Raw genomic sequence first — 18,488 nt, 5'->3', positions numbered from 1 at the left:
TGGAAGAAGAGTTTGGCTTTTACCTTTCGAGGAATCCATGTTGCCAGGTGCATTAGCGGGTAGGACTGTAGCTCCACGGAAAGCTCTTTCCAGGTGATTGTGTTGCTTAGCCAGCTGTTCTAGGGTCTCCTCCAACCGGATACGCTGGTCACGCTCATACTGTAGAGATTTCTGCCATTTCTTGCTGTGTGTCTGGGCCAGCATTAGGAAGTCCCGACAAGCCTGAATGGAAGAAGATATGGTTAAAATCATTATGCTGCTTTCAATATCATCCTCCTAAAGTGAAATCTTGCCATGCTATTCTGGCATTAATTCCTTTTTACCCTAATCTGCCTCTTCTAAAGGATGTTTACCTGAAAGAGGTTATTTTCTCTGCTTCATAATAGAGCCATCCCAGGTTAAACTATACTAGATTGCCTGTTATTACTACATTGCCAACAATGACTTCTTGTTAGGATAACACTAACTATATAAGAGCTTAATTCTGTCCATTAAAATTTATTGGACCCAATAGGCATTCAATAAATTCCCAAAGGATTCCAAAAATACTTGAATAGTTACACTCAAATAGGCACAGCTAGAATCATTTGGTTACCAAAATTTCAATCAAAATATTTCATATGGCTCCAAGATCATTAATCACAAGAGTATGAAGACTAACATTGACAGAAAAGGACAGACGTATAAAGAGTAAGGAGAACCCTCCAAATAATATGTTACATTCAGAAACTTGAACAATTTTTATCATGCAGATTAGAAAAGTATTTTAATTTTAGTACTCCTGAATGTGAAATACCTAGATTTAAAAAGTTTCTTTAAAAAACACTGGAGCATTTATCTATTTGAAACAAAGTATTCTGGATATTTGAGAATGGAGTTGCCAATGTATACAATTTTAAATATTCAGAGTCTATATAATAAAGTTGTATACAGTTATGCTTGGTATGGAGAAAAAGGATAGAAACAGTATTTCTCACACACCCGTGATACTAAAAGTCATCTGATAAAATTGAGTCACGAGTAATTCAAGACAGATAAAAGAAGCATTTCTTCATACAGTATAAATTTAAACGATGAAATTCACTACTGTAAAAACTAGTGGACAACTAAAGTAGATTTAAAACAGAATTAGACAAAGCTAGAGAACTTGGTTCTTAAAAGGTTGATATATGCTACTACATTCACGGCAGGAGCATCAAAGCACTTCTGGGTTGAAAGGACTGAATGGTGACACCACTATGACCTGGGAGATGCTCAGTTGGGGGCTCTTTTCATATCCCCGTTAAGTTGCCCACCAAAGTGGTACCCATCTATCCATTTGTGGCCTGCTTTCAAACTGCTAGGTTGAGAGGACCTGGAGCATTGATTGGAGCTCAACCAGTCCTGCAGCAGCAATTGGGTCTTGAACATGACCCTGCTGAACATCAGCCCAGCGCCCTAACCTCATAAGCCACCATGCTCCTTTTAGGTTGATGTATGATAGCTATACATTACCTAGACTAGTTTAATCTAGTGGTTAAAGCACTAAACTAGAAACTGGGAGATTGTGAATTTTAATCCCACCATAGAAATTAAATTCAGCTGGGTGATTCTGGGACAATCGTTCTCTCTCAGGTCAACACATTTCTCAGGGTGGTTGTTGTTGTAGGGAAAATAGGAAGGAGGCATGTTAGGTATGTTTGCTTCCCCTTGAGTTATTTATAAAAACAATAAAGGCGGGATATAGACAAACAAACAAATAATGAGGCAGTAAGCTTCATAATTCCAGGTGGAACGGAAGGATGGGGGTGGGTAAATTAAGGTCTACTGAGCTCATGTCTTGCTTTTCTCATAGAAATCTGACTACTAGAGCAACAGGACTCTGGATGAGTGACCCAGCAGCACTCGTTTAAAAATCTCAATAATACAAGCATATATGGATGCTTTATTATTTTTTGTGAAAAGAAAGATATAGCTTCCAAGATATATTGCTCTAAACACCTACCAGGACAGTTCTCACCTTTTTATCTTCACATTTTGAATCCACTTTGAGATTTTTCTGCATCTCTGAGGCCAACTACAACATTCCTAAAGGGCTAATTTTCATTTTGATGCATAAAACCGTTCTGAAGTGAAAACACCCATTGTAAGAATATTGTGATGTCACTCTTTCATCAAAGATCAGAATTCCAGTCCAACACATTTGGTAGCCACAGGCAACAAGGAATTCCATAATGGGCCATGAACAGCCTTTCAGAAGAGATATGCATATCACTCAGTCCATCTGCCTAGAAGATGAGGGTAGGGGAAGCCTTTGATCTCCTCAATGAAATCACAGGCCATTATGTGCCATCAAGTTGTTGTCAGCTCTTTAACAATCTTTTCTATGCTGACCTATCCCTAAGCTAGTCATTCAGCATTTCCAATGGTGCACTCATCACTATTGTAATTGTTATCTTCTCAATCAGAAAAGTAAATAATTATGCAAGAGGATAAGATTTTTTTAATCTCAGTACTATGCAACAACAGGAGGTTAACCTAGAAGATTTAATTATGGCAATTTCTAGTGACTAAAAATAATACCAAAGATTGTATTTATTTGATCAGGAAGAAGAGAACTCCGCTGTTTTAAGATTTTTTAAAATCATCGATTCCTTTATTCAGATATATAAATGAGAATGCTGGTTTTACAGGCATATTATTCAACCTCCCATTTTTAAATACATCTCCTTTGCACAAATATTTTTCTCAAGGTAGTTTCTTAAAGAGTTAGAACAGCGCTAAAGAGTACTGAGGTTACCGAGCTGGAACCATAAAACTGCTTTTCAGACATTAATGGGGGTTTGTTTAGTTCAGCTTGTTATTTATATTTCCTTTAAGATAAGGGAGATTGCTGCATGATGAACCCTGCCCAGAATTTTATCCCACTGTGTTCAGTGAAGCCAAGCCTCTCCAAGATTCTGCTGACTCTGCCATTTCTTAACCTCCCCATCCGCCTTCTATTTTCATGCCCTCATCTGATGGCAACAACCAGGAAACAAAGAGTGCAATTGTGCTGTGAACCCTTAATGATAAAGGTCAACAAATCTCAACACTGCAATGTAAGTCTTACCCTAATTTTTCAGAAGATCCTTTCCCCCATATTAGTTTACTCATCTCTTCTGTTTCTTCCCAGTATCTGAAAACCTGAACTTTTTCCTTCTGATTGGAATTCGAGTCTAATGCCATTTTCAACTAGCCATGGGTGGCACCACACTGAACAGCAAGCATATGGCTATTACAGAGAATTCAAAACAAACAGGTATTGTGTGTACACCAATGCCCCGTCACTCCACTCCCCAGCTAAAGGCATTTACCAATCCACCCCAAAGTCGAGGCAACTAAAAACCCAAAAGAGCAATAAAAAGAAAAGTAAATGTTACTGTGGTGCTCTAACCTGAATATAAGATTATTAACTAGCCAGAACATTTATTTGAGCTAGAGCACACCTGATGGTTTTCTCATCGCTGCATAGGCAAACACACACACACAGACACACAACCCCACTTACATTAATCATGGCATTGGAAGTGATGCGGAAGAGCGTGGCACGCTCGTTGATTTGTTTGATCTTCTCATTGCTCTCAGCAGGTAGCTTCAGAGTCTCCAGTTCACTGAGCGAGCGTTGAAGAGCTGTGCCATGTTTGGCAATCAGATCGTTACATGTGCTGAGATCCTCCACCTTGCTGGAGAGGGTGCGCAACGTATTCTGTAGTTCCGTCTTGTCAGTTTGGGATACAGATTCTTCATCACCTGACTCATCTGTAAAGGAATAAGCTGAAAATGTAGTGCCACAGGAGCCTATTTCTAAACCAGGCCCATCTGCACATCTGGCCATTGCCTTTACAAGAACATGTGGAGGCGGTCATGTAACAAAAAGGGGACAAACATTCCAACCATCTCTCTACAGATACTTAATATGATAGGGAAAAATATACCTTTCCCACCTATGCAAAATAATGTCTACACCCTCAATAAACAAGCAAAGCAATTCTAGACAAGAATGATAAAATATAAGTAGCAATGACAGACCAGTAAAACAATAGTCCCTTCCAACTCTACTATTGTACTGCATTGTATTGTATAATAACACAAAGGTAGCAACCATAAAGACAAAAGTGTTCAAAAAAGCAGAGGATCAGGAAGCTCTACACTGCAAAGGGGCAAGGATCCTTGATTATAGGAACCCCTTTGAACGTCAAATGCTGGACATAAAGTATGTTCCTTCTGTGCGCTAGTTAGGACTTCAAGAGTATATGGCCAGAGTCTGTTCAAAGACAGAAGGGTGGATTAGTTGGACCTTTGATTGTTTTTCTTAAGCTCTTTTTTAAAAAGCAAACACACCCCAGATCTCTTTTTTTAAAAAAGTTGCATCACTCTTTTTCATCCTTCTCCACAAACAATGAGTCACAAACCAGAATGATAGTGAACTGTGAGCACAAATATTTAAAAGTAAAACACAGACACAGCATGAAAATCAATAGTACAGTACTGTGTTTGGCAAGATTTCAAATACTGTATATTACTCTCTAACCCAAGGTAAATGGTCAGAAGAATTTGGAAGGTCGAGGAGTTCTGGCTTGCAATCTACTACATTTTTAAATTAAGTACTATAATCTGTACGATTAATGGTCCTATTATTGCCTTTACCTTAGACTACATGGAAAAATAAATAGTGGACTGAAAATTCAACAGAGCTAAAGTAAAGCTAATATTGGCAACCTTCAAGGCAAACTCAAAATATATTACTGGGCAGATGGCATTTTGCTTTGAAAGCACTGAAAATGTTGTTCCAGGAAAATCTGCCAAATACCTTGTTAGCTTCCAGAGCCAAGTTCTTAATACTCCATGAAAATGGGGGGGAAAAAACACCATACAGGAGCTAGTGGCACCTTTTTTCATGTGTTTTCCCTTTCACTAACAGTAATTAAGTACAAAATTACAAAACTAAAGGCAAGTCAGCAAAGAATGCACCCAGCACATACCAAGAAAGGAACAAAAGTATTTTCGGAAACAGCAACATTTATATCTAGCACAATCATATAAGGAACTGAGGGTCTAAACCACAACTTCTTAATCACAAAGTTTTCTTCTACACTGGAGTAACCATTTGATACTGGCGTTTGGGTATTTTACCTAATCAGGAATAAAGGACTCGAGGCATTACATGAACCAAAGAGTCAATTCAATGGTATCGATAGAAAATAAGTCAAACTGGTCCTGGGAAATCTTATGCTTAAAAATAGAAACCTCAATTTTGAGAAGTATAATTTTCTATTCATAATAATTCAATGTGGACAATGGCCTCAGTATGCCCTACACACAATTCAGAGGGCATCGAGCAATTTAACTGAAGGATAAACATTTGGTGTTTGGCCGAAATTCTTGCTTCAGGGAGCTGCATGCCTGAACAGAACAAACTGGAATAACATTGATAATTCACAGCTGAGAATAAAATGAGAGATACCATCTACAAGTATTTTAATTCTTGGTCACATATACACACCATATACATGACAGCCATATACAAGATATACATGATATATTTATCTATGCATCCATCTACCCATCCTTGAAACCATAGGAGAAATTAGATATTAAAAATAATGGAGTAGGATGAAAAGGATTTGATCAATCTGTTACTTTCCATTGGCAAGAGTCATAATTCATGCAAGTTCAGGCCTACTCATTACCCTGTTTCTCCGAAAATAAGACATGCCCTGCTAATAAGCCCAATTGGGCTTTTCAGAGCATGCGCCATAATAAGCCCGCCTCCAACTATTTAAGCGCATGCGCAACCGGTCCCCACCATTACCACTGTACCACCTACCAGTACAGCTTGCGGGGCAAAAAGAGGGCTCGCCGCAAAAACAGCAGCAGGCCAGCAAAGCGATCACCCCCCCCCCCGCCTGATCCTTCTCGTGCAAAAAAACACTGCCCACCCCAATGATAAAGGCAGCCTGCCTGGTTCCCTTCCCCCCTCTCCCTTTACCGAGGGGTGGCAGGCGGGGGGGGGGGGGGGAAACAAGACGTGCGTTCTAGCGCTACCAGAGACTGACAGCTCCGCTGCGTTCCTTGCGCTTTCGCCCATTGAATCTCCTTGTAAAAAGAACTTCACGAGTTGAACTCATGAGGTTTTTTTTACAAGGGGATTCAATGGGGGAAAGGGCGAGGAATGTAACGGACCTGGAAAGGTAAGAGGCGCGCCTCACTTCTCCCCCCCCGCCACCCCTCGCTAAAGGGATGGCGGGGAAGGGAACCAGGCAGGCTGCCTTTACCATTGGGGGGAGGTGGGCGGTGTTGGGCCACGAGGCGCGCCTCTTACCTTTCCAGCTCCGTGGCGTTCCTCGCCATTGTATTCAGGGAAGCCCCTGGTAAAAAAAAAACCTTCTCGCGATTTCAAGAAGTTTGATTGAACTCGCGAGGGTTTTTTTTTACCAGCCGCTTCCCTGAGCACAATGGCGAGGAACGCGACGGAGCTGGAAAGGTAAAAGGTGCGCCTCGCTTCTCACCTGCCCCAGAAAATATTAAGCCCTCCCCTATAATAAGCCCAAGGCCGTATTTCGTGGGGCAAAAGAAAATAAGACCCTGTCTTATTTTCGGGGAAACACGGTACTTCTCTTGCATGTTTCCTCCACAATAAGCCTTTTAATATTTCTGCCCCTCCTCCACATCCTGCTCTATTTCTGTTGCACTTAACTTGTCTTTTACCTGATTCTGCCAGCATTTTAACTGCTTTTGCTTTGGCCAGCTCCAGAGCTGTGACCCAGCGCTGCCGCTCCACTTCTGAGCTAGCCTTCAAGTGGTAGGTCTGTGCCCCTCCGTTGGAAATAATGAAATTACAGGAGTCCTCCACAGTGATGTTTGCTGTGGCCAAGTTGATGGTTCCACGGCAGGTGTGTCGCATCTCTGCTTTGGATCTGTGGGCAAGGCACATAGAGAGCACAGGAGAATGAAACAGTAAAAGTATCCGCAGTTTAGTCTGAGACAAAGAGAGAGAGAGAGAGAGAGAGAGAGAGAGAGAGAGGAAAAGCTAGCTTTCCTTCTGGGAAAATGTGACCAGCACTTCACATTAACAGCAAGCTAGAAACATCATTAGGCTGTATCTAATTGATGTCACTCAACTAATGGAAGGCTCTGCGATCTGGCAGATATTTCTGTTGACAAGAAAGGTGAGGGAGACAATTTCATGCCCATCCATCCTGTAGTCAGAACACATTATCTCCCATTCTGTTCTGAAAGTCACCAAATCAACAAGCCTAGCTGGGTAGGATGATGGTGAGAGGCTGCAAGACAAAAGTAGATTATGGAAATTCATCTCCCTCCATACTCAATTAATGGATGCTCTCACTGAAAAAGTCACTCCATGGCACCAACAGAACCCCAGTGATTCTCTCTCTCTCCTCTCTCTCTCTCTCTCTCTCTCTCTCTCTCTCTCTCTCTCTCTCTCTCTATCTATCTATCTATATATATATAATCATCTATCTATCTATCTATCTATCTATCTATCATCTATCTATCTATCTATCTATCTATCTATCTATCATCTATCTATCATCTATCTATCTATCTATCTATCTATCTATCTATCTATCTATCTATCTATATATATATATATATATATATATGCTGGTTTTGTTGTATTCGGGTCTTTTCCCGTGTAAGGTTGAGATTGTCTTTGCAACATATATATATTTATATATATATAAAATAAGTGACTAATCTTTCGTGGGACCAGGTCATATGTATTCCTGGAATATTTCAAGTCATAGCAAGTGGGCAGAGTTTGAAAGCAGATGAAACTAGGGTCCCTGGCCACTGAGTTATTTATTTTTAAAACTGTTGTTTTAGGCTTACTTTATAGGTTTAAAAAAATCATTTCTATTTCAATTCTGCGATCAATAGGAGGAGGTTCTATGGAATACAGGGGAGGGGGAGATGATGGGGTGAGACGAGAGGAGAGAGGCTAGGCTACCTGATGCCCTGGGGCAGTAAGTAATCTGCTACTGTTCCCACAAGAAGGAAGAAGTCTAGGGATTTCAGTGATTATCAATTGCTTAAGAATAGCTACCAGATGTTGTGATGTTCAATAGAACTAAACAAATGAGCTGTCAATAAAAAAATGGGCTTCTGGTACATAAAGCAATGAGACCCAGGGTAGGAGCAGAATCCTAAAGCAGCTTTGCATATGAATAGACACAGTTTAAATTATATGATTAGAAGGAAAGTGGAATTACTTTGAGCTTCCAATTATTAAGAATGATAATGTTAACACCAGCCATATTTCTTTCCCTCACTATGTACATCTGGCTCTCTGATTTTTTAAGCATTCCTCCAATTAATTATTTGTACAGCAACTGTTTTGTGAAGTCGATCAATACTACTCACATTTTTCAAATGCACAGGTGGGAATAAAATCTGGTTTAAGATTTTATGAACATATGGCAGCAACAATTCAGATTTAAAGTAATGTAGACTCTCTAGCTATCAAGTGAAATGGAGAACAATTCTCTTTTGTTTCATAGTTTTAACAAAGGTATTAACTAGTTGTACATTTTGGAATTTTCTCTCTCATGGACAAACATGATTATATTTGTTTAATACATTCCTGGACAGTAATCCTATAGGCAGTAATTATATGACACTAATATGACTTGTATTCACCTAGTTCAAGTATCCCTTACTCAAAAAGAAAAAGGAAAAAACCCACACTCTTCCAGAGATATTATTTGTCCACAGAAAAACAATGAGTCACATCACACCCTTCCAGACAGTGTGAATTGGTACTGCCTAGAAATAATGTGTTAGTAGGCACTTCATATCTTTGATCATACTAGCTACATCCCCAAACTTCAGTAGTGTGCTGCTCAGTACGTCCAAAATTGTTCAACCAGAATGAAGCATCTCATCTCGTCTAATGTAGCCTTTCTCAAAATGGTGCTTTACAGAAATTTTGGCATTCTAATTTCCATAATTTCTGGCCATACTTTCTCTGGCTATAATCCCTGGCCATTTTGGGAGTTGTAATCCCAACTCACTGGAAGAAAACAAGTTGGGAAAGGTTGGGCTAATTGCACAATAATTACACCTGGTGTAAGTACTGCTGCCAAATAACAGTGAGAATTATGATTTATGTAGATTCAAATCCAGAATTATTTACAAGCTATTGTTAATAGTTTTCATAAAGTATTAAACTTCCAAGAAAGGCTAAGTGGAGGTGAACACATGCAGGTGCATCAATTTTTTCTACCGAACTGCAGCAAGTTAGGTTATAAATTCAGTACTGAATTTTGTGTGCATACCCACTTTAACGCAAACTTTTATGTATAGATTTATTTGTGCTTCCATTTGAGCAATTCCATCATAAGCATCATTTGTCAAAATCTACAAAATGATAATATTTAGTTAAAACGTCTTTGGAGGTCTAGATATGAACTGACTTCAGGGGAAACAAAGGTGGATTTAAGATGACCATGGCAGAACAAGGAGCTTGCAAAGGATTAGGGCCTCAAAATTTGTCCCTGGATAAAAGGGAGAAAATGAAAATGCTGATAAGTGCTTCATACAGATGCTCCTTGAGACCATAAAACTGCTGTTTCCAGAAGGTTTTAGAACTCTGAGAGCTGGAAGAGACAGCTTTGCACAAGCCTTGGTGCAAAGAGACCATTGGATTTGCCCATAGTCAGCCACTTCTGAAAATGGCTTGTTAACCCTCTTTTAGAAAGAAGTTATTTCACATATTAATTTTGTTCTAGAAGATATATTGGTCAGAATGGGATGGCAAATGCTATCTTATATCCTTAATTTTAGATTTTTATTCTTGTTTTATTTTTTGTTAAATACATGGATTTAAATGACAATAACAAGAGATGCATACACATTTTAACAATTTTTTTTACTAGTGGATAAAAGTATTTTTCCCCTTTTAGTCCCCCCCCCTTTGCATACAATATAAAACACTCACAAAAAATGCTCAGGGTCTTTCCTAGCACAGAAAATTGTCCCAGGATTCTCTTAAAAGCAAAGCAAAACAAAAACCCCAGCAGATTACATCTCTTCAAATGTTTACTGTGATGCATATCAGTCACAAAACCCAGGAATGAGGAAATTTTAAATATTTCTGGGGGCAGGGGGAGAAGAGTGAGTGGATGGGAATTCCCAGCTCCAGACTAAAGGAAAGAAGGTATGAGTATTTGCTGTGGCATCCAAGAATAAGAGTGAAATTGAGACTAAGCATATGTTATCTAAGTGTAATCTCTCGAATGGAAATCAGTAACATATCCTAGTTACAAATACATTTACGTATGTGTGTGTGTGTGTGTGTGTGTGTAAATATGTCTATATGAAGGGATTACCTGATAATTTTCAGAGATTAAATCCAACATACTAAGGAGAGACTAAGTGTGGGAAAGTCTAGTCAAACATATAATGTGCACCCACCTCTATGTATATACACACAGTTCCCAAGCCCTGGTATAGTTCCTTTGATAAACGTTCCAGAGCTAATCAGCGTTTCATCAATGAGACCACAATACTTGTGAGAGAGGCTTCATTTGCCAACCATACCACAATTCCTTCCTTCCTTCAATTCTCTCAAAACTGGCTGTAGATATTGCTGTGCTTCTACCAACTGCACATACCTTTGACTTTCACCCAACTCCTCCCCGCTCCAGCGTAAACAGAGAACAAAGTCCTCTTATATTGACCTGGTACCAGACAGAGCCATCTCTTTCCCACTGAGAAGCCGAGGAACATAGCCTGGAATATGCATAACCTACTTTGAGGAGGGACACAGAAACTGCCAACAAATATCACTGCAAATGCTACTGGCTTTCTACCTCCCCATCCCGAGTCTAGAGAAAGTAACAAGTTGCCTCCTCAGCAACTTCAGGCCACCAGAGAAATATGACCTCCTGTTGCCAGTTTTTCTTATTCACCTGAGTCTGGTTACTTTATGAATAATAAAGAGCTTGCAGTCAACAAGCAAGCGATGTCTGCCAATTAAGGGATAGTACTTTCTAATCATGTTCCTTTCTACAGGGAGTCCTTGACTTACGACCAGTGGCATGGTGACCATTCAAAATTATGACAGACTCCCGCCCCCCCAAAAAACTATTTACGACCTCGATTTTGAAGTTACAATAGCCTGCCTACACCCCACGATCAAGGGGTTGGATTTGGGCTTTTGGCAACAGGCTTACTTTTAAAGTTGTTTGCAGTTGTCCTGCAATCACATGACTGCTATTTTCGATGGTTTTTTTTTTTTACCAGTTCCCAGAGTTTACTTCTAGTTTCTGGCAAAAAAAAAAAAACCCACCCATTGGGCATAATGGAGTTACTTAAGAGTCACAGAATTTGTTTCACAAAAATGCCAAAAAAATTGGGTCTGGTCACATGATGTCTCCATTTGTGACCGTAATTCTGGGCTCAGTTATGGTTATACGTTAAGGACTACCTCTACCGAAGATATACGTAACAGGATTTGACATGAGGATACTAGGAACTTACTGAAAAATAAATCCTGGAAGAAGGTACTCTAATGTTAATTTCATACTGCTGCCAAGCAAACTACATGATCATTTTCATGAAATCACCAGACGATCCAATCAGACCCACTGTGGAGTTCAATGATTAAAAAGTAGAACCAATGGCAAGCCTACATTTGGTTTGGGAACAGAAAGAATCTGCTGAATATCAAAAATACAAGTATAAAGATGTTTGTATAACCTAGATCCATAATTCCAAATACAACTTAAAACCATTTGTTTAGTGACTATTCAAAGTTACAACGGCACTGAAAAAAGTGCTCTTGTAACCATTTTTTTATTAACCATTTTTCACACAATCGTTGCAGCGTCCCCATGATTAAGGGATCTAAATTCAGGCACTTGACAACTGGCATGTATTTATCACAGTTGCGCTTTCCTAGTCTAATGGTTAAAGCACCAGGCTAGAAACCAGGAGAGTGAGAGGTCAAGTCCCACTTTAGCCATGAAAGCCAGCTGGGTGACTCTCAGCTGAACCCACCCCACTGGGTTGTTGTTGTGTGGAAAAGAGAAGGTGAGTGTGTTGTTCCCTGCCTTGAGTTGTTTGTAGAAATAATAAAGATAGGATACAAATTAAATAAAAATAAATAAATTTGTAACCTTCCCAACTGACTTCTGACAAGTAAGGTCAATGGGGGAAGCCAGATTCACTTAACAATTATGGACAAAAAGGTTGTAAAATAGAGCACAACTCAGTTAATAACTGTCTCGCTTAGCAATGGAAATGTTGGGCTCCATTGTGGTCATAAATTGAAGACTGCCTGTTTCTACCCTAATGACATATTTAAATTTAAACATTAGGTTTTCCTTTGATGCCTCTCTTCCCATGCAAGATCATGCATGTGAAATCTATGCACAAATCTATAAATATCTACTCAGATTTAAATCTCACAGATTTACATTGTTTCTCTGCAGATTAATTTAGAAGCAATTCCCACTGAATGTGTGAATTTATTTACAAATAAGATTGAATATAGCCAGGCTTTACACATTTTCTAGAATGTCCATAATCAGGTTCTTACACACATGGAAATATTTCTACTTGAGATGTATAAGGAATAATATCCCTCCTATTTCATTAGTGTCATAAGCATTTATAACTGAAAACTGAACCTGTTGCACAGCTCAGATAGCTGGAGGCCCTTTAAACAGTACATTATCTACTGAGCTTAGGAGACCCTTGTGTTTTAACTTATCTCCTGGAAAATGGTACCTTAAATATATTTCGAAGAACATTTACAACATGCAGCATAGTTAACATACCTGTATATAACCCCAAGTATTCATCATAAAGTTATAATTTTGTTTTTTAAGAAGCAATTCAGTTCAATATTCTTATCATATAATTATGATAAGAATTAACTTATCTGCTTCTATCAAATAGAGATTTCCTTTAAACCATACCATTTTTAAAGAGAAAAAATGTTCCAAGACCAATAATGCCCTCCAATTTCATCATCAAAAAGCCCTATTATTTTAAAGCACATTCCTATTCTGAGTTTTCTCAGATAAATTTTCAGTTGCCTGGCTTAAGACTATCACACATCAACAGCCCAACAACAGAGTGACAACAAACCCAATGTGTATGAAAGAATAGATGAGGGGCAGATGATTCCATCCCTTCATTTCAGACTGCTTCTGAAGTTTTCAACTACACTACAAAGCCTGCTTTATAAAGTGTTTTTAAAACAGAGTTCTGTGCTTGGCAATAGAGAAAGAATTGCTAGCCACTTGGCAGCTAATAAAAATACACTATATTATTATTTACAGATCAGTAATTTTATGAGTCTAGTTAGCAGGCTGATTCATTATTTCAAATGTCTTCATGCATTAAACCCCTAATAAAAGTGATGATGCGCAAGACTGGGTTCCAAATGGAACATCACACATAATTCAGTGGAAGAGATACTTCAAGTGGTAGTTACTCTGCATTTTCAGATAGCAACAGGTAGCAACTCTTCTCTTGTATAACAATAACCCAGGACAAATAGGGAAATTAGTCTCCCCTTTCAAAGGAAAACAAATTATTTAAACAAACTAGAATAACATTTATCAATACACAAATAAATCCTCTATCTTCAGAAATGCTTTTTATTTATTACAATAATCTTCTGTTTTGCCATTTAGTACAGGAGCAAAGCCAAGGTCAAAACACTCCCCCAAATCCAATGCCTTTTCCTTGTAGTTCTGTAGGGCAAAGAATAAGAGAGAGAGACATTTGAAATTCTCCATCTATTTTCTGGATTGCTTCCCCTCTAATGGCTGGTCTAAATTTTCCTCTGGAGTGAGAGGATCATGTTTCTTTAGATCCTTATCCTGTCCTGTCCTGCCTCCAGATAGACACATTTCCTTTTGGTGCTTCTGAGATCAAAATGACCTTGGAGAGCAGATTCCTTGAAGCAGAGAGGAGGGATTCAAAGTCAAATTTAGTATTCTGAAATTAATTCATCCCACCTCTGACCTGAAGGATTTGGGAGAATACAACTGTCTTTCAAATAGCAGATTATATACTTCATTAAAGTAAATAGTTTAATTTACAGGGGAAAAAACAAACTTATTATATAGTGGCACACAAGATTGGAAAGTTAAAACTGTTGTTCATCTGCAGTGATATACATTAATATTTATATGAAACATATAAATGGGTCAGGCAGGGAGGCAACCCAGCACTCTAAATTACCATGGGCTGTTTAGAGAGATAGACAATAAATACTGGTAGGCATTTGCTTAGCAGGAAAAAAAAAACATCACTCTGAATGTCCTGAAGATAAATTAAACACAAATATACCAGAGTTTAAAGGAGAAGCATTTCAAATGGGATTGTTTCTAAAAGCAAAATCTAACAGATTGGGATATTATATTTTTAATCCAGTCCTTTTCAAAGAAGTTGAGGGGGGAGTATTCAGAAGCTTATTCTATCCCTGCACCTCAATGGTATGCATGTATTTATTTATTTGCTGTACTGCTCTTCTTCTTGGAGGACCTTATAGCAGCTTATTTCCTCCAAAACCAATAATGTGTGTAAGGGGAGTCTTAAATAAAATTAACAAAAATAACTCCAACAAGGCTCAAAGACAAAAAGTACAAAAATTAAAACAAAGCTAGTTTATCAAAAAAGCCACCACAACAAAAGAACTTATAAGACAATTTGGTCCTCAACTTGTTATCTCATAATGCATGCATGAACAAGCATGCCTTAATACCTTTCTAAAGAAGGTATAGTATTGTGGAAGTCAGCCAAACTTTCCTTCATTATCTAAGATGTAGGTAGCGAGAAGCTGCAAATAAACTGGGTTGAAAAAAATGTTTTTGTTTTGCCTGTACAGCCAGTCATCAGTTTCATAGGTAAGCAAGAATGTGAACCTATGCCTTTATCCAAAGTACGTTATGCCACATCCACAGCCTCAAAAGAGCTGCAATGTGTGACATGGAAAGTTTGCAAATAACGTTTCTAAGCTACCAAAATGAATTTATCTCCTAACTTTGACAACACCTATCTCAGAAGAGTTAATTATTCTCTTAGCAGCCTGGACACAGTCGCTTAGATTTCTGGAGTGAGGAGAAAACATCTAGCCACATCTAGCCCATAGCTCTGTAAAGAACAATCAATTTGCAACTGGCTTACAAAGGCCACTAACTATGAGTTAACTTTTCCTATTTTTTAATGACTCTAACATTAGCTGCAGTGAATAATTTCCAACGTGCTTAACTTAAAAAAAAAACCAAAACCTCTCAAAACACTGATGAGTTGAAGGTGCTGTAAATGGGTGGGAGAAACAGAGAAAGAGTGGGAAGGAAAGAAGTGATACAACAAAATCCCCACAACTTTCTCTAACGTGTTAAGGGTGGCCCCTTCAAACGAGGACGTTCGGCTAAACCAGTGGTTCCCAATGTAGGGCCCTACCCCCACAGGAGGGCAATTTGAACCTTGTTTAAACAAAGTTAATGGCCTTTTAGGCTTCCTCGGCGTGAGTAGAGTTCACTTGTTGAATTATATGTGGAGGGGAGGTGGTAATCAGGATTTTAGAGGTGAGGCATGGCCACAAAAAGGTTGGGAACCTCTGGGCTAAGCAAAGGAGTGGGACCCCCGTGGCTTCTAAGAAGTTGTTGGACTCCAACTACCAGCAGCCCCAACTAGCTGGTGTCCGACGGAGAGAGGTGCCAGATGTTGGCCTCCAATTGCGGCTGGAAGAGCACAGCTGCCCACCCCCCACCCCTGCTCCGCCCCGGACACTCCTCGGAGCCGCAGCTGGTGCTGGGTACCCTCCTGCCACGTGGCAGGAAAACGCAGGGCGCTGGCGAGCCTGCCTGCGGGGCGGAGGCGAAGGCAGCAGAAAGGCAAGAGGGGAGAAAGCTCGGACAGCCCTCACGAGGGAAAGTGGGGCAGAAGAGCCAGGCTGTGCGGGCGGAAGAGGACTCGGCCTCACCTGTAGTAGCTGAGAAGCCCATTGCTCAGCACGAACCATCGCCGCTGATACCCTTTGATGTAATTGGTCCATTTGAAAAGCCAGCCTTCCCGAGCCGCCCCGGAAGTTGAGCTCGTTGACCCGGAAGCGGAAGAAGAGCTCCCCCCTGGAGCGCTCGTCACCCCCCCTGGGGCCGGTCCCCCAGGGCCCAGTGTCCCTCCTCCGGCGTCACCTTTTCCGGCACTTGGCCCCGGCGATGGCAGCGGGGTCACGGGGCCAGGTCCGCAGGTTCCTCCTGAGCCGGTGGTTACGGGGGCCACTGGTCCGCCAGGCGTCATCCCTGGGCCGGGTCCCGCTGCTCGCAATTCCGACATCGCACAGCCGCAGAACCGCCGCCTTCGCAAGCCCGAGCCTAAGCGCCGTCTGCTAACGGGAGCCGAGGAAGCGCCGGAGGCTCAGCGCCTCCCTCCCTCCTCCCTCCTCCCTCCCTCCTTCCTTCGCCCTCCACCCCCACCGCGCCACCAATGGAACGGCTAGCAGCCCTCACAACCCCGCCCTATTCTCAGCGTCATCCACTCCAGTAGCTAGAACCCCGATTGGTACTGCCTCTGGCGACTGCTATTGGTTTGCCCAAGGCGGAGGGGCGAGACTCCCTCGGTAAAGTGATCAGTTCATGCGCTCTCTCAGCTGTCCTGTTGCTTTATTTATTGCCGCTCTTATTGGCCGCCGCTTCTGTCGTCTTTCTCTTAGGAACCAGTAGGAAGTTTGGAGGCGGGGTCTGCCATGATGTAATTGTAGAACCGGAACTCCTGGTTGGAGAGATATGCCTGGTATTTTGGTTTTCCGCAAAAATGGGAGTTTATGGAAAAGAAGAGAAGCCTCCACATTCAGGGAGCCACCGATCTGCCCATGGCTGACGAGAGGCGACCTTGCTCCATTCCGGGAAAGTGCCATCGCCTCGCAGAGGCACCTTTAAAATTCTGGCCGCAGCCTTCAGCAAACCCTCCCGATTTTAACATTTACTTCGCGTTTTAAATTCCGTTCTTTTCGCTTCGTTCACGACTGTTGAAGACTTATCGGCAAAGCTTCGCCCCTTTGCTGAACTGGTGTCAAGCGCGGTCGTTAACCGCAAGCGGAGACTTGGATTTCAAAAGGGAAATTAATATATATTTATATGTATATATAAATATATATAATCCGCGGCTCCTCAAATCTCTATATTTACGGTGCGCACCCCCCAATCGAAATAGATCACTCTCGTTTCGGTTACAGCAGGGCGGTTGAGCTCCGCATTTAAAAAAAAATATGGAAAGCCTACAAGTATCGCGCGGAGCGGCTTGGATCTAAATATAGAGACCATTGTGCACTTCGCCGATGAACGGAGAAAGTGGACGTCATCTGCTTTAATCTCCGCGTGTAATTTTGTTCCCCCCTGTTGTGTGAATCTCTCTTCTTTCCAGAGAAAAAGAACCGCTATTGGGCATTTGGAAACTTTGCCTCTAAAACCTCCAAGCTGGAAAGGCATTGGAGTAAGAGCTGGACTTGTGTCAAAAAATAAGTCCAGCTGACAGGTCACACAGAGAAAGTGGCTGGAAATGGGAGGGTGGGGACAGCGGGAGGGGACTCCCAGATCCTTATTAGGACTGCAGGGTCCTCCTCCATGCCACAGTCCTCACTTTTGCCTTGGGTTTTTGTCAGCTAGTTGGTAATACTTGGTTTCCCAAACACCTCAACTGAAAGGGTAGACAACCTAGAAGGTCCATGGGTATTTTTTGGCAAGGTTGCATAAACGTCATTACAGTATTCTAAATATATCCAGCTGCCACTTGGTTAAATGAGATCTTCAAGTAACCAGTCTCACTGGCTTTCTTCACTTACGTGAAGGGGAAGGCCATTCTGGGAATGGCCACATTTGTGACATGAAAGTGGTAGTGCAGTACTGCCAACAAGGTGACATGCATTCATTTCGCAACATAAAGACATGGTGAACTATTTTTACTGGGCAGCCTTACCCCATTTATTATAAAGGAGGTGGTCAGGGGGGGGAGAATCCTCTTCCGCTTTTCCAGGTAAGCACCTTGTGTATTATCATAGGTGGGCCCACCAACAGCGCTTGCCAGCTAGTTTGAAAAATTGCCAATAGGCCTGTTGGGGAAAGGAGAGTCCAGCCTAAGAGAAGGAATGTCTTTGTCTCAAAAGCAGAATAGCCCTAGAAAGCAAAGCATAATAACCAGAGAAGAGGAAGTGTATCCACAAGAGCCTAACGTGACAATTAGCAATCGGGCAGATCCAAGCGTCTGTTTGTATTATTATAACTATAACCAAAAACTCTTAGAAGATCAAGAACACCTGATGATGGCTTTATTATTTATTTATAATATTAATCCAATTTATCTGACTGCCCATCTCCCCAAAAAAGAACTAGTAGCTTACAATGCTCAGATAAAAACATCGCCGTCATCATTTTGCTAGCATTATTCCTTTACGTGCAGGGTCTGCTTTTCAGATCAATGAATGC

General features: G+C 40.8%; 1 protein-coding gene across 1 annotated transcript in view; it reads right to left on the bottom strand.

The window, feature by feature from the left end:
* Positions 1 to 16,456, bottom strand: part of OSBP (oxysterol binding protein) — a 29,633-nt gene extending 13,177 nt beyond the window's left edge. The window contains 4 exon segments of the mRNA XM_081950141.1: positions 24 to 222; positions 3,530 to 3,780; positions 6,730 to 6,938; positions 15,992 to 16,456. Of these exon segments, the coding sequence (XP_081806267.1) occupies positions 24 to 222; positions 3,530 to 3,780; positions 6,730 to 6,938; positions 15,992 to 16,344 (1,012 nt within the window). The 5' untranslated portion in view covers positions 16,345 to 16,456.
* Between the last annotated feature and the right edge of the window lie 2,032 nt (positions 16,457 to 18,488).

The sequence above is a fragment of the Natrix helvetica genome, assembly GCF_964273705.1.
Source record: "Natrix helvetica genome assembly, chromosome: 1".
NCBI classification, from domain to species: domain Eukaryota; kingdom Metazoa; phylum Chordata; class Lepidosauria; order Squamata; family Natricidae; genus Natrix; species Natrix helvetica.
This window is presented reverse-complemented; position numbering and strand designations above follow the sequence as displayed.